Source organism: Nannobrachium achirus (assembly GCF_963921795.1).
Source record: "Nannobrachium achirus genome assembly, chromosome: 22".
Lineage (NCBI taxonomy): Eukaryota > Metazoa > Chordata > Actinopteri > Myctophiformes > Myctophidae > Nannobrachium > Nannobrachium achirus.
In genome coordinates, this window is record NC_137829.1 from 36,226,915 (window position 1) to 36,254,612 (window position 27,698).

The 27,698-nt window shown below is 40.9% G+C and overlaps 2 protein-coding genes across 2 annotated transcripts in view; one reads left to right on the forward strand and one right to left on the reverse strand.

Annotated features, from left to right (window-relative positions):
* Nucleotides 1–27,698, forward strand: part of LOC308308322 (metallo-beta-lactamase domain-containing protein 1-like) — a 403,236-nt gene that overhangs the window by 282,575 nt on the left and 92,963 nt on the right. The window lies entirely within an intron of this gene.
* Nucleotides 13,045–26,798, reverse strand: LOC308307615 (putative methyltransferase; the record flags this gene model as incomplete). Its single annotated transcript, XM_080752881.1, has 9 exons — nt 13,045–13,138; nt 13,683–13,816; nt 15,077–15,184; nt 16,699–16,915; nt 18,313–18,473; nt 19,622–19,744; nt 24,631–24,847; nt 25,701–25,861; nt 26,688–26,798. 9 exons carry the CDS (start codon nt 26,796–26,798, stop codon nt 13,045–13,047), a joined length of 1,326 nt encoding a protein of 441 aa, XP_080609007.1.

The window sequence follows — 27,698 nt, forward strand, 5'->3', positions numbered from 1 at the left end:
CTAATGCCTGCTCACTGCCCCTTGTAGCTATAGCAGGGGTTTTCAAAGTAGCCGCGAGATCATTTGACAATATTTGGAATTTATTTGGACACTTCAAAAAATATTTAGTAGGCCTATCATTTTAAACTTGAAGTACAAAGTTGTTTTCAGTCAGTTCTAACCAAAATGGCTATTATCTCAACGTTTTCCTCGCAACATAATCACTAAAATATCGTCACTGTCGGGCAGAAACCTCGTATCTCCAAGTTTCAAAATGTGTACGTCTTTTGGTAAAGCAAAGCCCTGCTTCATCATACAAGACCGTCGCACAAAACTAGTGAAAACAGCCGATCTTTAGTTTAGTACATTTTATAGATGATAAATACAAAACGAACAGTTTTGGACATACAAGGTTTCCATCCGACGATATGCTATAAATATAAGGTGCTGGGAGTGAAAATTATAATGTAGGGGTGCCTCGGATTAAAACAAATATTCATGGGGTGCCCTGAGACAAAAAGGTTTGGGAACCCCTGAGCTATAGGATGGGTAAAATGCAAAGGACAAATTTGTCGTAAAAAAAAGAAAAAAAAAGAAAAGTGGTTTCCTGTGAAAAAGTTTTATAAATTCTGGTGCAGGGGAGAGAGAGAGGGTGGTGAAATAGTAATGAGACAACCTGCTGTTGGTGCTGTGATGAGTCATTTTCCTTTTCTGTATATAGAACACCCACCTGGGGTCTTTGTAACAGGAAACAATGAGGAAAGGCCGGAGAAGATGCTTCCATTTGAAAACACAGCCAAACACCTCTGTCAGAATGCATCACGGCATAACGGCGTGATGATGGGGAGGGTAACCTTTTCCTCTGGGAAATTCTTATTTCAGCTTCCCCTAACTGATGGCTGCTCAGATGGCAGTAATGACTAATGAGCGCTCAGGCCTCGGGCGACACTTGGATGTGGGTTAACCAGGAGGTGATGATCTGGTGACCTTCAGATTACCACACAGCCCGTCTTCCCACTCGGCCACGGCCGCCCGTCTAAATGTTAACCACGCACACTTACCATGAATAGCCAAAATAGTGCTATGTTCCAAATACTTTCAAAATAATTTCAAATTATTCGCCTAAACCAGGGGTCTTCAAAGTTTTCAGGCCAAGGACCCCTTAGTCGAGAGAGAGATGAAGCAGGGACCCCCACAAGCTTTTCATAGATTCCATATAGTTTCATCGTTTGACAGCACAATCATCTGTGTATTTTGGGTTCATGTATGTTTTCAGATATGTAACCACTTGAACCGTCAATACTTAATAAACTTGACCTTTCACTCTGTACTTAGTCTGCTCTTTTTCCCCTCTACACCAAATCTCTTTGCCGAAAATAGCTGCGAGGCGTTGTGAGCTTGTAGATCTGCTATCTTTAGCTAAAGTTCTCCGAATATGGACATTAGGGTTCAAGTGGTTAATATAAAAAAGGAGAAAAAAAGGTTCTATCACACAAAGATTTGAAGGACCCCTTGTAGTAACTCTGAGGACCCCCTAGGCGTCCCGGACCCCCTGTTGAAGACCCCTGGCCTAAACTGACAAAAACAGGAATACGACAGCTTTTAAGTGGTTAACGTTCTACCCAACTACAATACGCGTAGGCCTGTACTCAGTTTGTTAGGTCTCTTAAGGAGGAGTCAATAAAGATGTCTGGTATCACAACAGGAGTTCCTGCATGAGTGCTAGCTGGAAAGACCAGATCCATGAAATGAATAAACGCAACGTCTGATCGGTTCGTGCCTTTTGTATAATTTAGTGGTAATAAATAATGAAGCCAATTGAATGACACGCACATGGGGCACAGAGCTTAAACCTAACTGTGCTCCTACCACTTTAACATTCTGCCACTGTTCATTTAATATTCTGGACGGCATTCCAATCTGTTCATGCCCCCAACTATATTGGGCAATAATTAGTCTATATGCTCAGAGCCTCTATACCAGGGGTTTTCAAAGTGGGTGACGGGGCACCCTGGGGTGCCGCGACCGCGACGGCAGTCCAGGGGTACCGCGAGATCATTTGATAATATTTGGTATCATTTTAAACTTGAAGTACAGAGTTATTTTCAGTAAGTTTTAACCAAAAGGGTAATTATATCATCCCATGAATATACTGGAAGTGAAAATGATGAATGTCATGTAGGTAATATTATAATATAATGTAGGGGTGCCTCGGATGAAAAAGATATTTATACGGGTGCCCTGAGCCAAAAAGGTTTGGGAACCCCTGCTCTATACTATAGTTCACTATAGCCAATAGGCCTACACAATAATTCAATTTGATACTCTAATTCACTTTTGGGGGAGATGATTCCCTTAATTAAAAGTGTTAGCATGCCATAGCATGTAACCTCCATTTGGTTCCATTTGTACACACAGTATTGTATACAGGTATGCACCAGCATTAAAGCACTGATGAATACAACTTTCTACTTCCTCTTCCTATACTGTTGTTTGTTTGCTTTTTCAAATTAATGTGTACTTCCTTCTATTATAGCCTTACATTAAGACTATCTGCCGAAAGTCCTGGCAGAAACATCTTAAAGTAAGGCTACTTCTGTAGGCTACTTCTGTTAGCAGTTGATGTTTTTGCATCATGTTGCACTCAACTTTTACTGTAAAACTGTTGCCAAACCATTCTGACTAAGGTACAGTATGAGACATGCACCAGTGCAGACAGGCATTGAGAGTTTATATGAGGTGTTATAAGCAGCACAGGGGTATTTGACTTTAAAATACTTCTAGGGTCATTTTAATGTCTTTTGTGTTGTTGGGTTAAAAACATTTTAATATCTATTATATTTAAAACACCAACTTCAGTGTTACAAGTGACAAGGTTATTTTGTTTTGATCTGATAACTAATGCACGAGACGAGAATCTGCCCCACTCCAGGGACAGAGAGATTGACCAGCGAAATGTCAAAGTGTCCCGGACACTGGATAATGAGAAGCCAAAACATTCTACATCCTTTCTGAGTTCACGAGACTCAGTCACAACACCATCTCATGATCCATTGTTATGCTTAACTGTCCAATGAATGCTTGACAAATCTATTTTCCCTGTACCTACTGAAGTATATTTGTGAACTGATGTTACATTGTATGAAGATTCAGATTGAGAAAGAAAAGAGACACATGTTTATTGTACTGCACTGGACATCTATTTTGTATGCTCATTGATTTAATATACAGTAAGAGAAAAACCCGGACTTGCACTGTGTGGTCTCATTTATTATTGTGTGGGAGTGAATTCAATCATTTTGGGGGAAACTGTCTATTCATATGGAATATAATAATCCATTCCATCAATTGGCCCATTCGATTGCCGGATTAGCTCCGAGGAGATATTGGGGACTTTGTTGGACTCATTTTGTCTCTTCCGCTGCTAGAACCAGTTGCGGATTTCTACTGAGTTGACGTTTATGGATTCGATAAACTGCTGGACAGTTTGTTTTGGAGTCCTCGTTCATCTCTGCTAGAGAAACAACCAGCCGAGGATATTATCAGACATTTCCCCTGACTCCCACGGATTATCACTGAAAGGATTCTCTCCCACTCGTTTTTCCTCCTGCGCGCGGAGAAATTACCATGGGACTTGAGAAGTGTGTATAAAGCACACAGTGTAAGTTTTGATTTTATTCATGCCTTTTTGGACTGAAAATCACAGATGGGTCAAGTACTTAAAGATTTGTACCGGCTAAGTTAGAGAATTGCTACCTCTAGCCCAAGCTGCGTTTTGATTGTTTAATGTTTAATGTTTTTTTTTGTCTATTGTTTTGTTGCTTTTTGTTGCACGTTTGAGTAACAGAATAGGGACTGCGGTTTCCTGTTCTGAGGACATAGCAGACTGTTGGTCACAGATTCATGCTTGTCCATATTATTAGTTGGTGTTATTTAGCACGAGACTCCAGTTTAGTGTTGCCAGGACGAAAGTTATTTCTGTCCTGAAGGAAATCTTTACACGATTTTGTTTAGTGTACCCAGAACAAAAGCAATTGTTCTGAAGGGAGAATCTCTTGGCCAGTGCATAACCCAATACGGCTGTTTCAAGCCACTTAATCACATAAGAAATAGCGTGGTTATTTTAATTGGTAGATTTCCTTTATGTTCCAGAACAGAACGTTCTGACGGAAATCTTCATGCTTTACGCTTACCTGTTGTGTCTTATCTAGTGTGTTTCGTTTTTTTAGTCTTATTATTTTTTATTCCGTCTATTCCGCCAGCTGAGGTGGAAAGCAAACTAGCTTTGATTTCATCCTCCTCCTATCCGACCAGCTGGAAAATGGGGAATGCACAGGGAGGCAGAGAACACCTGCCGAAATCTAAACAACCTTTTTACAAACTGAACAACAACTTTGAGTTTGAAGCCTCTCTCCAAAGCTTGGAGAATGAACTGATAACAGCTTTAACGGCTAAGATAGACGATGAGGAAATGAAACAGGTTGTTTCTAGGTGCCCAACAATTGCACCATTTTTGCCCATATGGAGAAAGGAATTCGGATATGATGACTCTCTCACGACTGAGGACTTGACGAGATTTTCTGGAGTACTGTATCAACATATCGATAAAATCTCACAACGGAAAAGTCTGAAGAGAGCCGAAAATGAGGTCGCCAGGCTTGGGATTCTCGCTCTGGCGCAGCTGCGCTGGGCGGCTGCAGAAAGAGAGGCAGCGAGGGAGAGAAAAGAAAAGGAGAGGCCTTCAGAATCGGACAGCCAGCCTCTGCCTTCCTCACACCGTGCCAGAACAGGGGCGAACAACAGTGAGGTCGGCCCGGCTGGACGACACCATGCCACACCAGAGGTGAAGGACAACAGTGAGGTCGGCCCGGCTGGACGACACCGTGCCACACCAGAGGTGAAGGACAACAGTGAGGTCGGCCCGGCTGGACGAACACCATCACCACAACCTCCCCCACCTGTGGCTGTGACTCACGGGCCTCCACGCCAGGGGGGTATCAATGCACGACATCACATTGACATGCAAACCTCATTACCTACACTTCTATCTGATAGGAAGGGGGTAGAGAGAGGGGGGAGGCAACATGAAGGAGAAAGATGTGACAATGATTTAAATAACTCAGTTGTTTTTTCTCCTCCTTGTAATCAGGTCGAGCTGGGAGATCCCGCTGACCACACGAATCCGCCCCTCCCCGGCATTCCACGCAAACCACCAAAACCAACACCCACTAAGAATGGCCATACACCCACTAAGGAAAAAGTGTACACAGGTGAGCGTCGGGAACAGGTTCACACACCCACACCTAGTCAAATTAACGATTCTCTTTTGGCGTACCCAGAGGATGGCAAAATTACATTTGTGTACCGTAATTGGTACCCAGTGGATGCTCGAGACACGGCTGAACGTTTACCCGATATCCACAGCAACCCTGATGAGTGGGAAAAATCTGTAAAGGCAGAAATTGTGGAGCTAAGACTAGACACCTGGGAAGTTAAAAAACTAATTACTATGTGTTGCACACCTAACGCTTTTCCTTATCAGATTTCTGTGGGATTAGATTGGCTACAGGCAAACGGTCACCCATACCAGTGTATGCGGCCCGTGCCGGCCCAAGGTAGTAACCCTGCAGGTGAGGTCAGGAACGCCCCACATCAAGCCGCAGTACAGGTTATGATTAATCAGGCTAAGGACCTTGTTAGGGGTAACGTGGACTTTTCCTTAATCACTAACATCAAGATGAGGCAGGGTGAGGACGTCTCTGATTTCGTCCATCACTTCACCACTCAGTTTGACCGCCACTCTGGTTTCACAAAAGGGCTGCCAGGATATGCTAGTGTGCTTAATCAGCTTTTGATTGACGCTTTACGCCCCCATTTGAGACAGGCGATCATTATGCATGACCCGCTATGGAGATTGAGAACGACAGATAAGATCACAATACTAGCCAGGTATTACAACGACATCGTTCCAGAGCCCAAGCCACTAGTTAAGTTGCGAGCCGTAATGTCGGATGATGGACAAGTGACACTCCACCGAACACATAACCCGAAGAGGGGTCCCAGTGGTGATCAGCGGGATCCCCCAGCCGGGAATGGACCTGAAGGACTGAGTCAAGGTAACAACATCAACACAAACACTAACAGGGCCCAGAACAATACACACACAATCACCTGTTTCAGCTGTGGAAAGAAGTGGCAGGCCCAACAGCAGCAGAACCCTGCTACACAGGGTCCCGGTCCCCCAACTGAGTCAGGTCAGGTACAAGTACAATCATGACTAGATAAAGGCCCATTGGGCCACCCACGTATGCCACCCAGATAACTTGGCTATTGTTGATGATTATGATAATGACTACTATTTCCCACCACCACCAGACTACTTACTACTGACACTTCAGATGTGTGGCACCCCGTTGATCGGCTGATCACGGTGCCAACCCTAGTAGTTGCATTTCGTGCCTAATTTAGTATTGTTGTCAGTTCTCCACTCATAGAGCCTGCAGTTGTTGGAGTCCAGGGCGGAGCAGAACCATGGCTGCCTTTCCCTGGCCTTTCTGACCCTGATGGAACTCTATGGTGTGACACGCCCGCTGCAACCAGACCACATCGCTGCAGCCACAAAGTCTCTAAGGGCGGTAACCTTCATTCTAATAGTATTAATTATTGTTAATAATAATAATAAAAAATGGGCTGGTTTAGTATAGTTTTGGCGTTTAATTTGTCAGTTTACCTTCTTTGATTTATTTTGGGTAGTGTATGGCTGTCTGCGGGGACGACGGGCACATCGTGTTTGGCCCTAGTAGACGGCCCACTTTTGATTATTTTGGCCAGCCCATCTTAGGCCATGTTAGGATTATACAGTACAGTAGTTGGATTCATTATTAAAAAAAAAAAAAAAAAAAAATGTTATTAATTATTAATTAATTGTATGATTATTGATTATAAAAAAAAATAAATAAATAAAAAAAAAAAAAATCATTTCATTTAAAAGTTCATTTATGCTTTAATGTTTTCACACACAATGGACATTGTGTGTTCAAGGGGGGAGTTTATCTGATTGCCTATTATCTGCTATTATCTGTTTGTCTGATTTTAAAGTGATTTCACATTTTCTATTACTTAAGATTATAACATTAATTGATTTTAACTACCTTATCAACTTCCCACTTTCTCTCCCACTCTTGTCTCTGCTTGCGTGTGCGTACGTGTGCGTATGTGTGGCTAGAAGACATTTGTAGCCTTCAAGGACAGATGGTCTGTGTGTGAGAGATTATTTAGACCTGCTCTCTTCCAGTTAATAACAACATTCCCTTGTTTAATGTTTGATACGGTCTAAAGTATTTTATAAAGTATTTTGTTTAATTTCTGTTCTGGGAATCATTATGATGTTAAACACTTAAAAAAAAACTACTACTTACAGTATTGATTGATTGTTTCCTGTCTTGTCTTTTCTTTTCCTTTGTCTTACAGATAAGATATTTCGATGATAATTGAGAATGATTTGACAGACACCCTCATTGTCTGTCCAAAGGAGAAATGTCAAAAGGAGGTTGAAATTCTATATGGTATTTCGTGAGTATCAAAAGACATTACACACGTTTTTCCCGCTGTAAAGTGTTTTCTTACAGAAATTGACTCGGACAAAAGCAGCCAATAACTAACCTTAAGGGTAAAAAGGAAGGAACACTTGGCTTAAGGAGGTTCCGGTTTCCGACATCTCCACACGTCTAGGGACGAACACCTTACATAAGGTAATCGGGGATGGGCAGGAAATTATGGCCCCCACGGCTGGTTCTGGGTCAAACCTAGCCCTGTAGACAGACCAGAGGAGTCTAGTTTACTAGGGTAGGCAAAACCAGAATGCATGTCTCCTTTAACCCAAATTCTTTTGTCTTGTTAAAGTAAACAAATGATGAAGAGTCAAGTTCGTCTTGTTTTGACTGTAAAGCCCTAAATTATAACTATGACTTGGGAACGTGTTGATGTGTTTTGACTCGCCTGATCGCATGGGGAATTTTTCAACAAACCTTGGGACATTGAACCTTTGTAATAATAATAATAATAATTAATAATTAAGAAAATACAGCTATATTTTTCTTTTAGCTCTACTTTTAAAAGTTATCAAAATATTTGTACCTATTGTGATTCAATTATTAGATGTTCTGATTTAAATACCTTTGGAAATATACAGTTCTTTGACTCTACTATCGAAAAGAGTTTAATTAAATATTTGGCTGATAGTGAACCATAAGTTCTCTGTCCCTTTGGCAGCATTTGTTTGGGGTTCTAGGGTCGACACTTTAACTCCTTCAGCTGTTGTTTTAGGGGGGAATTGTTGGGTTAAAAACATTTTAATATCTATTATATTTAAAACACCAACTTCAGTGTTACAAGTGACAAGGTTATTTTGTTTTGATCTGATAACTAATGCACGAGACGAGAATCTGCCCCACTCCAGGGACAGAGAGATTGACCAGCGAAATGTCAAAGTGTCCCGGACACTGGATAATGAGAAGCCAAAACATTCTACATCCTTTCTGAGTTCACGAGACTCAGTCACAACACCATCTCATGATCCATTGTTATGCTTAACTGTCCAATGAATGCTTGACAAATCTATTTTCCCTGTACCTACTGAAGTATATTTGTGAACTGATGTTACATTGTATGAAGATTCAGATTGAGAAAGAAAAGAGACACATGTTTATTGTACTGCACTGGACATCTATTTTGTATGCTCATTGATTTAATATACAGTAAGAGAAAAACCCGGACTTGCACTGTGTGGTCTCATTTATTATTGTGTGGGAGTGAATTCAATCATTTTGGGGGAAACTGTCTATTCATATGGAATATAATAATCCATTCCATCAGTGTGCACCCCAGGCAGTTTTCAAAGGACTTTTTATGTATTTCTCTCTCCACAAAATGGGAACCACAAATCTTGAATTGGGGTCCCTGGATCAAATTATATTCAGTTGGGGGCCAAACATTTGGGGGTCCTTCCTCTACTCTTAACATCATATAGCCTACCTAATGTGCCTACCACACACAAAGAAGGCAATCGAATGAGAGTGAAAGTGATACGTGGTATTACAGTTCAAAGTAAGTGCATGTGCCATAGGCTGCCTGAGCAAGCCTAATTTGTACTCCTATAGGCCTATGCGTCGCTTGCCAAAAAGAACAGATCTAAGACTACAAGCAAAAAGAACAGATCTAAGACGACAAGCAAAAAGAGCATATCTAAGACTACAAGCAAAAGGAACAGATCTAAGACTACAAGCAAAAAAGAACAGATCTAAGACTACAAGCAAAAAAGAACAGATCTAAGACTACAAGCAAAAAGAACAGATCTAAGACTACAAGCAAAAAGAACAGATCTAAGACAACAAGCAAAACTAAACAAAAACATGGCTCCATTCAAGATCCAACTTGATTTGGTCTGCCCATGAACAAAATTAGTAAAAAATAAATAAAAAAAAACAGTCCAGTCTAGTGGTTCTCAAACTTTTCAGCTCGAGATGTTTGCCTGGGAGGGACCCAAACTAGTGAAAATAGCAGATCTACAAGGGTGCCATGGCATTGGTCCTACATCCCATTAGTCAGAATCTGGTGATGTTCACCTGGTGAAAAATACTATGCCTAAACGTAAACCTAACCCTAACCCTAACCTCAGTAAAACTATGCCTAAACCTAACACTAAATAACCCTAACATTAGTAAAACTATGCCTAAACCTAACCCTAACTAAATTAGGACTAATGAGATGTAGGACTAATGAGATTTCTGACTTACTGTATGGGCAGTCCCCATTTACAAGACCTGCCATACATGTGACCCACATATGGGTCCCGACCCACTAAACAGTGGTCTATATAGTCTCTAGAGCTTCTCATGGGAATTCCAACACACAGAATTCCAATAAGATTAACAAAAATAAATAAATAATAATAATAACAGTTCAGCCGGCTTGGTAATAATAAATAATGAGTCATAAACTCACCTACAAGTATCCAGAGGAGAACATGTTTGTTGCTCTGTGCTTCCATCCTCTCGTGGACTAATTATCCATTGATGACTGAAGTTTAAACAAAAGAAGACAAATGACAGGAGCAGAAGCAGCTTACTGTATTCTCACATGGTAGGCTATGATTGGTGGTGACAAACGGTGTGCCACGCTGCCACATGAACTACAACAATACGTGTAGGCTACGCGGCGGACACAACCGTGGTCAGCTCGTCGTTGTCACTCTATCTTTGCGCAAATTGCGCGGGGAAGTCACTGGCACAAGAAGAAGGTTCTCCTGGTCGCTTTTTATATTGTCCCTCGTTCGTCAGCGCTCTTGTCAACGACAGTCAAGCTCTCGAGTTGAATGTGAATGAGTCCAAATAGTCCCTGGTATTCTATAAATGACATCTGCGGCTCCCCAACAGGACAGTTGTCCTTCCTTCCAAACTCCACCGTGCGTGCACACACACAACACCAGCAGCCGCGGCTGGGCGCACACAGCTGATAGGCTGCTGTCTTGGATCGGTCGAGCCCGTCGGGACCTGGCTGGGACAGTAGTGGGTGGGATAGATAGATGGATAGAGCCACATGGAGCATTTATACACTGTAGCCTACTTCTGGGAGGAGATGGCGTGAATAAAGGAGGAGGCTGTTTATTTATTTATTGTAGACTAATGTAGACAGTAGGATTTGATTACAGTGGTGGAAAAAGTAATCAGATGTTTTACTCAAGTAAAAGTATCAATACTGCAATATAGAAATACTCCGTTACAAGTCTGGAATTCAAAATGTACTTGAGTAAAAGTACGTATTGTATTGGCATCAAAATATAATTAAAGTAACAAAAGTAAATGTACAAAATGTTTGAAAATAGCAGATCTACAAGCTCGCAGATCGGCTATTTTCAAATAGCCTAGGTAGGCCTATAAAATAAGGCTTCAGTGGATTAATGTATGTTTTATAGCCTAATATTATAATTTATCTGCAAAGTAGGCCTAACTATAACGTTTTAAAATAATTGTAGTGGAGTAAAAGTAGGCTACTGTATTTGCCTCTGAGATGTAGTGGAGTAGGCTAGAAGTAAAAGTACTGAAAACTGGAAATACTCAAGTAAAGTACAAATACCTCAAAACTGTACTTAATTACTTAGTTAGGCTACTTTGCACCACTGCTTGAAAAATGTCTCTGTTCGTTTGTCCAGTGCTATCAAACGTTTTCCATATCAAGGACCCCCAAATTGACTCTTATTAGCCCGCGGACCCCCATTTGAAAATATAATTCCAGGGACCCCCATTAGAGAAGATGTTTACGGCTAGCAGTGATTCTCAAATCTTTTAATTTCAAGGAACCCCACCAGTTTGACATGCATTTAAGGTTATTTCTCTTTCTTCCATTTGGTTTCTATCATTTAGCTTGGGATCCCCTGCATATGGAACTCCCTCACTTTGAGAACCAATGCATTTAGTCATTCATTCATTGATAGCCTATCACCTATTGAATGTGTTATTATCAAATAATACAATAGTTGCTTAATTAATGTGGCTATAGGCTAGGGCTAGGCCTACTTAAATCTTTATAGTCTCCTGAAATCCATGGGATTTAATAGAGGAGAGCTAATCTCACCATCCAAATCCCAAAATGAAAACACAAACTGAACATATTGTCAAGTGTTCATAAGTGATTTGTTTTGATTACATAATGCAGAAAATGAAAAACACTATTTAGACTAAAAGTGGTAGATTGGATTTGGATGGAAAGTGGCGTTAATTGAAAAACGTAGGCTGGATCAGAGCAGTCGGATAGCACTCTCTAGTGTGTAAATGCGGATCTACAACCTCTGACAGCTGTATAATGCACACAGAGTCTGTGGCCATTGATTTTTGAACATGGGTGGGCCGTGATTAAATTAAATGTTCTACTTTTGGAAATGCCTTTATATGAGGCATATCACCCAGTTTTAGTTTAGTTTATTTGACCATCCTCACAGTACAAAAAAAAAACATCAACAAAATCATATTATACATCAACAACATACATATTTTGTACTGTTTTGGTGCATGAGCAAAGGGAGTAAGCTGAAGCTTAGAGCTTGTAAGTGCATATCCTATTATTAGGCCTATTTATCCCTAATAAATAACTTAGTTATTGTGGCTCGCCTGACCAGGTGACCCCTCATACACATCCCAACCCCTAGCTGCAAACCGAGACAAAGATTGATTGACAACACTATTAATATAGCCTACATCTGTTTTTCTTTCCACCATCCTGTTATTTGTTTTAATTAGGCCTATATAGGCTTCCCTTAATTAAAAAAAAATACCCTCCACCATATTCATTTAGGCTATCAGTTCCTATAATAGTCTGAAACTATAAAAAGATCTACCACTATATTAGATTATTTCTGAATATAATAGGCTAAAATCAGTTTAGGCACAGAATAGATTGTATTGGTATTAAAATGCATCCCAAAGAATTAACAATATTTAATTATAAAACAGACTTTCTAAAGCAAATAATATAAGAACAAGTACAACCTGCACCATCATTAGCCTAATTATCACCATTAGTATCAAATTTAGCCTACAGTGGCAAATATAGAGCCAAGCTGGACTTATACGTTCTAACGTAAATAGAAGTAGCCTACCGTATAATAACAGTAGTAGCCTATAATGTATGGGACCTGCAGCATGCTTCTGATATTTGATTAAAGACTGTCCTCTAGTGGTGAGTTGTAGTTACAACACTTTCCAACCATCAGTAATGATGTTGGACCTTTAAAATGATTCCAAATCCAGGGTCAAAGAAATATAATTTTACTGTACATCTGGGAAATACTGACACCACAAAAGGCCTTGTTCAAGCAGTTCCAGGCAACGCATTCTAAATGTTACTGTTCAATGCAACACATTTTGTTAGATACAGTTATATATCGAACAAAACACAATGCCTACAAAGGCCCCAAGGTTTCAAAAAATACAAATACAAAAGAAGAAAAACAAAAAGACAACAATCTAAATGTATTATCCCAAACTATTTCAGAGAGTAAAGCAGAACTCATTACTCCTTCGGCTTGCAGGCTAGAAGATAGAAATACCTCACTCCCACCACCACCTCTGTGTCTGGGGTTGTCACCCCCATGACCGACAATAACCTGGGGAAAAACAGACGTCATCAATATTATATGAGGCATGCTGCTAGTCCAGGAGATATTTGTCAAAATATTAGTATTATTGTGAATTATTTAGTTGAATTACAAACTGTCAAAGGTTTTTTACTAAAAACACATGTTCTCAAAGTGGGTCCTTGAGAGGTTTCCAGGGGGTCCCCAACAAAATATGGAAGAGTTTAAACACTTAAAGGAGTAATTCACCCCCAAAATGACTTTCTTTTTCGTCCTATTGATTTCTCACACCATGGAGACTTGAGTTCAATAATATTTCTTTGGCGTGAGTAATCAATAGAAAAAAGCTATTTGGGGAGTGAACTCCTTTAAGCCATATTTTAGTTTAGTTTCGTTTTTTAGTTTAGTTTCGTTTTTTTTTTTCCAGATCTTGACAAATCTGTTCTTATAAGGGTCCCTGGCACACAATCTTATTCAGATGGGGGTCCTCTGCCTATACATTTGGGTTTCTTTGACATGTTTGAGAATCAGTGCTAGCCTATTATGTGCAGTAAAGCAGTAAAGCATTGCAAACCTGTGAGTGATGTCCTTGGACAGGCTGCAGGCCTCCTGTGGGTCTTTTCTCTGCAGTGCCTGGTAGCTAGAGAAAGATTCTATCATCCCCATGTAGCTGGACAGAGGCATGGACCTCTTCACCCACATACACTCCTGCCTGAAAAACACACAAACACGTGAGCATGCACGCACTACACACATCACATCATCACATCACATTATAATTGAACATTTAGATGATGCATATCCAGTGGCACTTATAAAGTGTTCGATATAAGTATTGGCATAAACTCTAGTCAACCAATAACAGGGTGGTGGTGAAGTTATACTAAAGTGCCAAGAAAAATATTAAAAGTAGGCCTAACTGTAGGCCTATCTAATTAAAATATGTGGACAAGCAACCAGTATACTTCTGTCTACATAATACACTTATGTGAACCAGCAGTAACCAACATAAAGCAGAACTACTTAAGAAGCAAGAGCTTTGCTATATCACCCAGGGGTGAGATGCCATGGGCTCGCGTGGGCTCAGCGAGCCCACACTTATTTTGCTGCACGCACGCGCGCCTCATATGCACACACTAATTAACAACTAAAAACAGCGTGCGCGCATGACGTCATGAATTTAGAGGACCCACACTTCTAAAATCCATATCACGGATATCACCTATGTGTCAACAAGTCAGAAACACCCCCACTTAGAAACATGCCCATTCAGAAATACTCCCACTAAGGTTAGGGTTACGGTTTAGGTTAGCAAGTCAACCTCCTCCATGAAAAAACACATTTATAAAATGTAGCTCGAATTGTCAAAGGTTCAGCATTCACAGTAAGCAAACATGGAAATTGTGAAAAGCAAAGTAGCTTGAATGTAGTCTGTAGTGTATAGGCAATACACGACTGGGTCAAACCCCAGTATGAGGCCGCATTATGTGTGGAATTGTGGGCAATTTGTTAGACAGGGCTAGTCAGTGCAGTGGTAGCCTACTGTATTGTGTGAACTGATAGGATTTCACACAAATCAGCTGAAAACAGGTCAGCTTCTTCTGTTGTCAATTTAAAAACATAAAGAAATGCAACATATTTTCCTCAATAAACAACTTTCCCCCCTCAAGTCTGTCTATATGGTTTTTCATTTTCTGGATTATCTCTCCCTGACAGACCTCCCCCTTCACTCACTCATATCATATTATGATTACTGGTGAAGTACTGTCAACAATTATGACCCATTTATGTTGGGAAAAATGCTTGTGATGATGAAAAACAAAAACCTCACCCTTTTAAAACACTGCCGATTCCTGGAGAGACTATAATGCAATGTTTGACAGCACAAGGCAAAACACCTTTGGCTCTGTACAGAATGAATTCATGTGAATGCGTGTGATAGAAAATGAAGACCATGCATGTTTTCACTAACCACTCCTTGTCAGGGTAAGGGAGGGAGTCGTATGCCTCTCGATAGAGCTCAACAGAGCTAGGACCAAGGTGGGGACTGCGGTATGGTCTCAGGGCATCATAAAACTGAGGAAAACAAAATAGAGAAACGTAAAGTCAGTTTAGCCCTAGAAAGGTTGCCGGATGCCTAGTTCAAATTCACATTTTGCTTCTCAGAAAAGTGAAAAAGTATGTTTATTATATGGATTTATGTCTTATTTTTCTGACTTGGTTGGTTGTGTGTGTGCAATAATTGCACACAACTACTAGAACGCTCCAGTATGTCATGTAGCCTTACATCCCTGTAGTTGAGTATAATCATTTAATTTATTAGTATTATGTACTAACAACAAATTTGACAATGCGATGCAGATACAAGTGTTCATTCATGCCATCGTCAGCCCCCTCCAACTTGTCTCAAGCATTAACTAGAAAATATGACCACATTTATCCAATATTTATTTTTCTCAAAGCACATAGGTCACCCGTTGCGCTCAGAATTTACTTTAAAATGGTATTGTTTGCTTTTAAATCACAGAACGACCTTGCCCCTTACATTCCTGAACTTCACACCCCTTTACACCCCTCCCTGTAATCTTAGATCTGCAGACAATCTCTCAGTCCCCTGGGCAAGGCCTGTAACAGAAGAAAGTAGAGCATTTCTGTAAGGGCTCTGCGTTTGTGGAATAAACCTCCCCTGAAAATACAAGCTCCTCTTTTGAAGAAGAATGAAAAAGAATATATTATGTATATGGCCTTTAAAGGAGTAGTTCACCCCAAAATGAAAAAGTTAAATAATATTATTTTTTTTAGTTTTTGTCGCATTCCTAAGACAATAATTTGCAAGCCCATTGATTCCGGATGGAGACCCAAATGCATTTTGGTCTGTGAACTCGTAGATCTGCTATTTTTGGCTAAAGTTCTCCCAATGTGGACGCTAGGGTTCAAGTGGTTAATATGAAAAAGGAGAAAAAAAGGTTTCTATCGCACAAAGATTTGGAGGACCCCCTGTAGTAACTCTGAGGACCCCCTAGGCCTAGGGCATACATGGGCAACCGCCGGCCCGGGGGCCACATGCATGCGGCCCCCACCTCCACTTGCAGCCCGCAGGTTGATACCGGAATACTGATATATTATTAATTTCAGCTGTTAGAATTCCAAACATGACCTGCTTTAATTCCGTCAGTCTATATTATATGACTAGTGTAGTAGTATTCAAATGTATTTTTTTTAATTTATTTGTATTTAGGTTCATAAAGTTAACATGAGTATATAACTAAATGTGTTTGAAATTAAATCAAAATGTTACATTTCAGGATTCCAATTAAAAAATAACAAATAAATTATTCAGGATTCCAATTCAAAAGAAGCAAACATAGCCGATCTACAAGCTCACGTTTTGAGCTTGTATAGATCTGTTATTTTTGCTTCTTTTGTATGAGATACTAGAATGACAAAGCAATATGCCATGTGGCCCTCTGGAGTGAAGGTAGGAAATATAGTGGCCCTCGCCATCATCAAAGTTGCCCACCCCTGCCCTAGGGGTCCCGGACCCCCTGTTGAAGACCCCTGGTTTATAGGCCTATATTGTATATTACTACCTCTTTGCAGACTTGGTTGAGTTTGGTGGAGCAGCAGCCTGGGTGGCTGAGCTCCATGTCCATGGTGTAGTTGAGCAGAGCCATGCAGCCGCCAGGCTTCAGGACCCGCTGGGCCTCCTGGAGGAAGCGCGGCCGGTCGAACCAATGGAAGGCAGACATGGCTGTCACCAGGTCCACAGAGCTGTCAGCCAGCGGCAGGTCCTCCGCTACACACTGTCTGAATGGTTAGAGCAGTGTTTCTCAACCTTTTTTTCTGCATGGGCACACTTTTCATGTCCCAAGAATCCATGGGCACACAAACATAATACGGGGGTGCAAATATCATCACTGTCGGGAAGACCTTGTATCTCCAAGTTTCAAATGTGTACGTTTCTTCGCAAAGTAAAGCCCTGCTCCATCATACAAGGCTGTCGCACAACAGTAGTGAAAACAGCCGATCTACAAGCACACAACGCCTCGCGGTGCGAGGCGTTGTGTGCTTGTAGATCAGCTGTTTTCACTACAAGTTTAAATCATTTTTAAAATGATAAATACAATACTGGCTCTCAAGCAGTTTCAAGGGGCACACTTGGCCCTTCTCAGGGGCACACCAAAGGTCCCCAGGCACAGTGGTCGAGAAACACTGGGTTAGAGGTCAGTAAACCAAAGATTTTCACTCAGGCTACATTATCGTTGTTGTCGGGTAGAAACCTTTGTTTGTCCAAAACCGTTCGTTCTGTATACGTATTTATCATTTAAAAAACAATTTAAAAGGGCTGCCCGCTGGCCTAGTGGTCCAGGTGCATACCACGTATAGGCTCTGTGCAGCCTGCAGCGAGTCATGAGTTTGAGTCCCATTCCCCACAACCTTTGCTGCATGTCTCAACCCTTCTCTCTCTCCCTGTTTTCTGTCTATCTTCACTATCCCCTATAAATAAAGGCAGAAAAGCCCCCAATAAATATCTTACAAAATAAAAAGATTTAAAATAGTGAAAATAGCTGATCTACAAGCACACAAGGCCTCGCGGTGCGAGGCGTTTTGTGCTTGTAGATCGGTTATTTTCACAACTTTTGTGCGACACTTTTGTATGATGTAGGGATTTTATTTACGGGGAAAATGCAAATTTGAAACTTGGAGATATGGTTTCTTCCGGACAGTGATGATATACACACGTTCACACTCACACACAGCCAAGTAAGCAAGATCTGATACACAGTATTAACAGTACAGCTCATTGTGTATGGAGGATAGCATGTTCAAGTTTCATCAGACCAGAACTCATTGAGGCTCATTGTGATTGTTGTCACACAGAGCTAGTAATGTAGGTTACCCAGTTCTGAACAAAATAATTGGTGCTTATGACTCGTATGTTCCAGGTGATGTGCGTATTTGGATGTCACAAATCGACATACCATTTAATGGGACATTTTCAATAATACGAAAAACTGGTCAATGAGCATGTTGCAAAACATATTATAGGCTTCATACCTTTTTTGCAGAATGTGAATATGTGAGTATGATGCTTACTACACTGCTTGTAAATGAGGGTTGAACTTTGGAACCGTGGGTTGCATGCACTAACTACCTGGCCATGATATACAGTAACTAGCTGCTTTCACATCATGCATGCTTACTTATATGTGATGTTTGGGGCGCTGGCATGCTCCAAAGCCACCTCTATCTGGGCAGGACTCACATCTGTCCCCAGCACAGATGCAAAGTGATTGGCAAGCAGTGTTGTGCCCTGCCCTGAACCACAGCCCACATCCACAGCCAGATCAAAGGGCCGACCTTTCTGAGAAAGCACAGATAAAATAAACCCTGCAGGCACAATATATCAAACTCTTCAATGAGATGATATAAAACTTGTTGAAAATAAAAAATAAAAGATACTTTCAATGGGCCTCATTCACCAACCATTCCTAAGAGGAAATGTAAGCTTAGTCCCACTTTGTTTTTAAGAACATTTTGGCATATATACACCAATGTTTTCTTGGCTGCGATCTGTTCTTAGGTAAGAACAGAGCACTCTTAGGGTGTCCTTTGAGTTAATAAGTGTGACATGTTTGTGCATAAAAATAATTTATTCTTGAAGTTTCTTCAATTCTACAGTTGTATAATGGTGGTTCTCAAAGGAAGTTCCAGCAAAACGGTTTTACCACTTTAACCTATTTGGTACTTTGTTTGAAAATAGCCGATCTACAAGCACACAACACGTCACATTACTGCTCATTTTGAGCTTGAACATTGGCTATTTTTGAAAATTTTGAGCCGGGTACCTAATAGTAGCCGGTTGTCTGACCCCATTTTGCATATCAAATAGACACAAATAAATGTTGCAAATAGACGCCTGGTTCTTTTAAACACCTGGGGTCCAAATTGATTTTGCGTATTAAACGTCCGGGCTACTATTTGGACATATAGAATATTCTTGACTTCATTCTCTCAAATGTATTTCTGTGTGTGATTTCCTGAGATTTCGGTTTGCAGCAATCATACAAGTGTGACTGCAGGCAGGGCCATGCAGTCATGCTTTATATGGGGATTGGTGGGCGGCTCCCTATAGTAATTGGGATGCAAATTAGGATATGTATCTCTTCTACCGATGATAATTAGGATTAACTTGCACACCCCTTAAAGTTATGAGGATTGGCATTCATCATCATAAGAACATAGTTACAAACAATTCTGCCTTTTAAGAACGTTTCATGAATCTGACTCGACTTCAATTTGGAAGAAATTTAAGCTGAAAACACAGAGTTATTGTCAAATGAGGCCCAATGCTCTTCTCAGCAAAGTTCTCAGTGTTATATATTCTTTTGCAACTCCAAGAGTGTAAAACTATACATTTGTAGCTATAGCTACACTCTCCTACTACTTTAATTAACACAGGATCTGAAACGATGAATGATCCTCCGCCTCATCTAAAACGCCCCCGCTTACCTGTTTATCCAGGAAGTCCAGCACCTGTTGAATGAGCTGATCTGATGGACAGATCCTGTACTTCCAGTAGGAAGCAGCGTGGTCCTTGCCCTCAAACAGACGATGAGCCATGGGTGTTGGACGCTGCAGTGGTCAGTGACTTCGCTGTGTCGGTCTGCTCAGCTTCAATCGGCAGGTTTGGAACTTTACCAAGCACAGTTCTACTAATAGCCTTTTTTTTCCTGAAATGAGAACAATATGCTTTGCTATAGCCTCTAGTCTCGTCCTTACACTACTAGACTAAACATAATTTAATGTTTAGATGTAAACACCTTATTATGTATAATGTAGAACACTCTCCTCCTTTCCACTGGGCAACACTTGTGAAAGGGATTACTGTGAAAAGGGATTTGCACTCTCTTTGAGTCTCTCTCTCTCTCTCTCTCTCTCTCTCTCTCTCTCTCTCTCTCTCTCTCTCTCTCTCTCTCTCTCTCTCTCTCTCTCTCTCTCTCCACTAGTAGACCCAAAAAGGAGGTTATGTGGGAAGGGCCAGGGTGGCCTATTGTGTGGTTAATGAATGGAAAGCTCACTCTGATCCTGTGTTCTGAAAGGGGACAGAATCACTTGTTTACGTGTGTACTACAGTACTATAACAATATAGGAAAAAAAATCATATACTATACACAAGCCTCTGTAAATGTATAAAGCCCTTTTTTGCCCCTGAATCCTGATAAGAGCAACAATAACAAGCTTGATTATGAAACACGATTTCTCACGTGGGTTCTCCGGGAAAAGCCGTCAGTGAAGCCTGCAGTGAATTGTCCAAGCAATTAGGGACACAAGAGTGTTGACCTCAATCATATACAATCTATTATTCAGTTATGCGACATCTCAGCATGCAATTAAGGCCGCCAGCAGGGTATCAACTGTACAACATTTCTAGACACAATTGTGCATTTTAAATGACTGCTTTTGTGAGTTCAGGGTGAATAGCACATACCTCACCACCACCACATACTGTAGGCATAACTGTGAGCTATAACATTATCGTCCATGCGCTTCATAGGCATTGTAGCTAACACAAGCAGAGTCTTCAAGACGCATCAATTTCCAGTGGTGTGAAGTATTATTGTCTTTCCATATTGCGGGCAGTGCTGGCAGGAGTGCCGGTTTAAAAAAAAAAAATACCAGCAAGATGGCTGGGGTCAGTGGGTCAATGGTTCAATGGGTCAGTGACGGAGCTTCTTTCCTATTGGTTAAATCCCCGGTCAAAGTTCACCAATGTTGAACCTGAGGCTTCGCATGCCACAAGGAACGGGACAGAGTCACGTTGTTTTTATGCAGTCTGAAAAAATAAAAACATGGAAACTGATTTTAGATTTTGAATCGGTTTCCATTGTCCTGTTCAGGCTATACGTAAAACCAATCCGACTCCAATCTGGATTGAAATTCAGATTTAAGCTGCATTTAGGCTGCCAGTCTGAACAGGGTGTAATAGCCCTATACCAGAGGCAGTGCTGCTCCATACAGCCATCCAGAACAACGTGGTGTGATACTGACCCTCATTGCAATCCTTAGAGCCCCTGCTTTAATGTGGATAAAAATCACAAAAAGTGTTATTGGTGATAGAATTGGACTGAGCCTATGTTTTGTATAGTCACATATTCCAAATTGTGATATCTTGTATGCAAGTGTACATATCAGTAGGGCTCATTCCCCGAGCATGAATGCCTTCAGCCAGCTTCATGGCAGGAGAGACGGAGTAGTCAACATCGCCCACACTGAGCTTTAAAGAGGTGGTGCCATAGTTTTGTACTTTTTCTGTTTTTCATGTGTCTAGGAGGTTGAAAGTACTTCATTAGACCCCCTGGTGTGGTTTTTTTTGGAGAAATGATGTATTCTCTTAGTATTTGTTTGTTTTCTCTTGGAGGCTGCCACCTTGTGGTGAAAAGTGTCAGTTAAAAAACACAGATACTAAGTATGTCACAGTATCAACTCCTCCCCTATTTACCATTCACCTAACACTGTGGGGTGTGGCTATATCAGCTGGGTCACCACCCACCATGCCATCCATGCATACTTAATGAACTGGGGGTGTGGCCACATAAAAACCCAATTTTAACTCTTTCTGTATACTTTTTTGGAAAAAATCTTCCTCCTAGTATAATCATAATACCTGATAATCATGTTTTATAGGGGGGGAAATCATGGCACCACCTCTTTAAAGGGCTTTCAGTGCGTCTTAAGGAAATATGTACGTCTTAAGCGAAGTGGGTTCATACGTATGACATATGTTGGTTACAACCTAACCAAACAATTTCAAACTAATTCAAGACAATAGGCTAGGGATGGTTCCACAGGGCAATTCAAACTTTGATTCAAATACCTTTTGTCAGTTGATTGATTTATTCACATGGAGTGAGTGAAATTCATGTTACACAGAAAGAAAACACCATGAAAATAAGAGAAAAGCTACACGTGAACAGGAATATTGAGGGCGAAAACAGTTACAGTACAGCTACTTTTTCACATTTTGCCATAGTTTCAAGATGTCAAAGTTCCTAAGAATCATATACTGTATAATCGGTTCTTACACAATAAAACACATGCGAACAATCACGCAATATGAAACAACATTGATGATGTGTCCAGGTTTGTGCATCAGTAGATGTTTTGTTAACTGTTTATCATTGTGGTTTTGATGCCAGAATGCAGAAGTACTCCATGAACAGCTTGATTTCAGTATCTGGACATGTTACTCCCATCTCCTTCAGCAACCTGAAAAAGTAATTATTATTTCTAATTAGACAATGATTATAGGTACCGGTTTTCTAGTTACACACTTTATTTGTACAAAGGTGCAGTCTAGCTAAACTTACAAAACCACCACATCATCATCATGTTCTATCGACTGCAGAGACTGCTAAATGTGTACAGTATTTGTATAGTTACTAATTGTTCTTTATTGTTAAGAACACCAACATACATTAAAATTATGCTTAAAATATATTTTTTGTTCAATATTAATTTATCCATCATATATAACTCTGAGAGCGTAAAATGTAATCCTTACGGGTCCATTTGATGAGTTTCATTAAAGGAGTAGTTCACCCCCAAAATGACTTTTTTTCTATTGATTAGTCACGCCATGGAGACTAGAGTTCAATAATATTTTTTGGTTTTTGTCACATTCCTAAGACAAAATTTTGATTCGAGTAAATTTACCCTCATTGATTCCGGATGGGGACCCGTTTCGAAACGGGTCCCCATAAGGAACGAATGGGGGTAAAGTTATTGTTATCACATTTTTGTTTTAGGAATGCGACAAAAAACTGAAAATATTATTGAACTCTAGTCTCCATGGTGTGACTAATCAATAGAAAAAAAGTCATTTTGGGGGTGAACTACTCCTTTAACCCTAAAGCATCCCTATTATGGGGAACAGAACATTCGGACAAAATATCAAAATATCTACAACCTCACAACGTAACATGTTCCTCCTGGGGCTACAGAGGACCTACCTAGTATGGTTCACTAAGTATACAGGATTTAAGTGGTGAACAATCTGGATTTTCCCGCGTAGTGCAGTGGTGTAAGTACATTTACTCAAGCAAATATTGTACTTTTACTCTACTACAATTATTTGAAAACTTTAGTTACAAGTTACTTTGGAGATTTAGATTATTATCACACAAAGCCCTATTATATTTCGGCCATTTGAAAATAGCCGATCTACAAGCTCACAATGCGATCTGCTATTTTCAAAAAACTTTAATGTATTTGAAAAACGTGAAATGGGACATTCTGCATAATGAGTACTTTGGTACATGATGCCAATACTTTTAACTTTTACTCAAGTAAATGTTACATTCCAGACTATTATCCTACTTGTAATAGGGTGTTTCTAAATTACATCGCAGTATTGCTACTTTTACTTACCGCTACGTGTGTGTGTGTGTGTGTGTGCGTGCGTGCGTGCGTGTGTGTGTGTGTGTGTGACCTGTCCTGAAAGCTGTGAGAGAGGGCTTGGGCGGCCTGGGGGTCTTGCCTCCTGTAGGTTTGGAACAGGGACCAGGACTCCATAAAACCCACCAGGGCTCTCACTGAGATGGAACAGCTCACCTGGATGGACTCAACCCTTAGGGGGACAATGCGCGCACACACACACACACACACACACACACACACACACACACACACACACACACACACACACACACACACACACACACACACACACACACACACACCCACACACACAGTCAGTCTACAATGTTCTTATATTATGTATGGTAAAGTAGAACGTACAATGATAGACCAGAGTACAGTGATTTTCCGGTCTACTGCTATAGTTTCATAATAATCTATCTCTGTTCATGAAGTGTATTTAAATTAACAGGTGCTTAATTAGTGTTAAGGTGCATTTTGTGCCTAACCCTAACCCTCCACACAAACACACGCACGCACGCACGCACGCACGCACGCACACACGCACGCACGCACGCACGCACGCACACACACACACACACCTTTTGATGAAAATCGTAGTTGTTCAACTTGCACAGATTACATGATTCGCACAAGCTGTTCCCGGTGAAAAGGCTGAATATTTCTTGATTTTGCTTACTTCTTGGACTGCTGCTGTATGGCTAGTGGTAGTGTGCTATTACCTCTCTTTGTCAGGGAATGGAATTGCACGGAACATCTCTTCCAGTTTATTGTCGGCTACAGTTACCCGGCTGCTAGTGTATGGTGCTAGAAACTCCCTCACCTACAAAAAATATATGAATCAGGAGTTCTTTATAAATATTATTATTAGTGCAATCAATTGACAGAACGAGTGTAACTCAAACATACATTAACAATCATTTGTTATATGATTGTCATTATTGATGAAGGTTTTTTAATTGGTGGGGGGGAAATAATTTACTCTAGAGTCTAGAGAACATTTCTGCATTTCAATAGCCAATAGAGGAAGGATCAGTGCGTTACAGTTTAATTATATGTGTATGATCATAAATTGCACCCACATCACTGTAGATGTTAGTGAGTCCGTCTCCACAGTCCCCATAGTGGAGCCTCATTGCAGAGTCACTGAAGCCCAGCAAGGCCATGCAGCCTCGGGGCTTCAGAACGCGGTCGGCCTCGGCCAGGAACTGCTCCTGGTCAAACCAGTGGGCCGCTGAGGCCGCTGTCAGCAGATCTACAGAACCATCGGGAAATGAAAGTTCCTCAGCCGTTCCCTCCCTGCAGATGGAGGCACAAGAGTAAAACATATATATATATGTGTGTGTGTGTGTGTGTATATATATATATATATATATATATATATATATATATATACATATACCGTAATTGCTGGACTATAAGCCGCCCCTGAATATAAGCCGCACCAGCTAAATTTAGAACAAAAAACAAATGTTTGCACATATAAGCCGCACCTGACTATAAGCCGCAGGTGTCCTTCCTGCTTCCCGCTAGAGCGCCCCTGGTGGCTGTTAGCTGTATAAATCTATATATAAATCCTTGTTAAATACCATTGTAAAACTAACTGGCCGTTAGCTGTAAAAATCCTCCCCAGAAAAACACCCATAAAACACCAGTAAAGTTTTAAAATAAGAAAATAATGCTACTTAGAAGTCTCTCATACGTAAGCAGACATTGCAGAATGATTGCTCAAACACATACTGTAATCATTTCTCTAAGCCGGGGGTCTTCAACAGGGGGTCCGGGACCCCTAGGGGGTCCTCAGAGTTACTACAGGGGGTCCTCCAATTCTTTGTCTGATAGAAACTTTTTTCTCCTTTTTTATATTAACCACTTGAACCCTAGCGTCCATATCCGGAGAACTTTAGCCAAAAATAGCCGATCTACAAGCTCACAACGCCTCGCACAAATACAATGATGATTGTGCGGTCAAACGATGAAACTATATTATGGAATCTACGAAAAGGTTGTGGGGGGCCCTGCTTCATCTCTCTCTCAACTAAGGGGTCCTTGGCCTGAAAACGTTGAAGACCCCTGGTCTAAGCACATTATGGATGATGTGGCAGATACACACATGCACACAGCTTGACACTCTGACACTGTCCTACAGTACCTGTATGTAATATTGGGAAACCCGGGCACAGCCTTGGCTTCCTCCAGTTGGCATTTGCTGATGTCCAGTCCCACTACTTGCTGGAAGAAAGGAGCCAGCATCCGAGTACTCTGGCCGGTGCCACAGCCCAGGTCCACCGCTAACACATGGGACTGTCCTTTCTTAAGAAGGTGATAGTAGTATAGAACTTAGTTGTCATGAATAGGAATATCATTGTGATGAACCAAACATTTCCTTTCTTTATTTTGGTGTAGAACAGGGGTCTTCAACAGGGGGTCAGGGACCCCCAAGGGAGTCCTCAGAGTTACTACAGGGGGGCCGCCAAAATCTTGGTGTGATAGGATAATTCTTTTAGATTAACAACTTGAACCCTCGCCTCCCTATTCTTAGGAGAACTTTGGCCTAAATATCTGCTGCGAGGCGTTGAGAGCTTGTAGATCAGCTATTTTCGGCAAATAGGTTGGGTGTGGAGGTAAAAAAGAGCGGACCAAGTACCGAGTGATAGGTCAAGTTTACAAAGTATCGCCAATTTAAGTAGTTAAATGTCTGAAAAAACACATTAACACATGAATCCAACATCGACTGATGACAGCGCTGTCAAACAAGTCTATGAATCTACCTATGAAATCGATGAAAATCTGCAACACAGTTTTATAGTTTTATATAACACGTAGAGGGGGTCCCTGCTTTATCTGTTCCTCAGCTAAGGGGTCCTTGGCCTGAAAACGTTGAAGACCCCTGTTGTAGAACTATAGGAAAATTCATGTTCTACACCAGACAATATATGCCAAACCTGGCCCAGTGGTTCCCAATATGTTTTCTTTGGAGCCCCCATCCCCCCTTATATCTAAGTGAGACAAGCTGAGACACCCCCCCAAATACATTATATTATTTTGTGGAACTATTTTGTGGGCCTTTAATCATGTCTTACTTAACATCATGTCATTTGGTTCCCTATAAAGCCCTTTGTACCGGTACGTGACATACCTTCTTATTCAGATATTGTAGGATCATGTCCTTAACCTCATCAGGAGGCACAAAGCGAAACTTGTGGTAAAGCAAAGCATGGTGCTTTCCCTCAAACAGACGATGGGTCATGGCACCGCTGTTCTGTTCCTTGCTTCCTTCCTTGGTTGTGTTTTCCAGTCCTGCTTATTTCAATTTGTATTTTCTCTTCCTTGTTCTCGCAGGTTCTCTTTTGCTCTAAACCTTTATAATGTAATTTCTATTGCACTCGTCTCTACTGCTCCTGTTGTTGTGTCTCCTCTGGCACCTGTTGGCTTCCAGTCTGTCTTTCTGAAGTGCCTTCTCCTTGTAGGGTTTGGGCCAGGGTTAGGCGAGATCCACTTATGTCTCTGCAATAGTGATTGTGTACAAAAGGCAGTCGGTCACTGTGCAGTAGTGAGTTGGTTCAAGTATCAATCAGTGACGGACAAGCAGGTAGTCAATATTCTCTCTGGTAGTATAATCATAGCATACATGATCTGTTAAGCATTACCTGCAACAGATCAGGAAAGCAAGCTGTTAGGTTGCATTCAGGAAAAGTTAAATAAAATGATGATGATGGTGATGATAACTAGAAATATGCAATTGGAAATTGCGAGTGTGGTTGCCGTATTTACACTTTCCCATTCAAGTCAATGGGGTTACTCTATAGGGTGGCTAAACGTTTATCTAGAAATAAAGCTGCATTAGTACTATAGTGTGTTGCCCTGCTGGGCAACAACACTAACTAGAATTAAAGGTGCAATTCTAGGAAATTGCAAGTGTGAAATCCGTCATTCCGTCTTATCATTAATTTTATATCATATATTGTGATGTAATGTGAAGCATGACCTAAAGCTTAACATTTCTGTATTGCAATGGTTAACAAAAAGCAGGTTCACTTTGCTGTCAAAAACTTCTCAGACAATAATGAGAACAATATTGTGTTGCGGCCTATAGCAACCAGTACCTACCTACCGTACATACTAATCTATCTAAATTAGCCAAATCTGT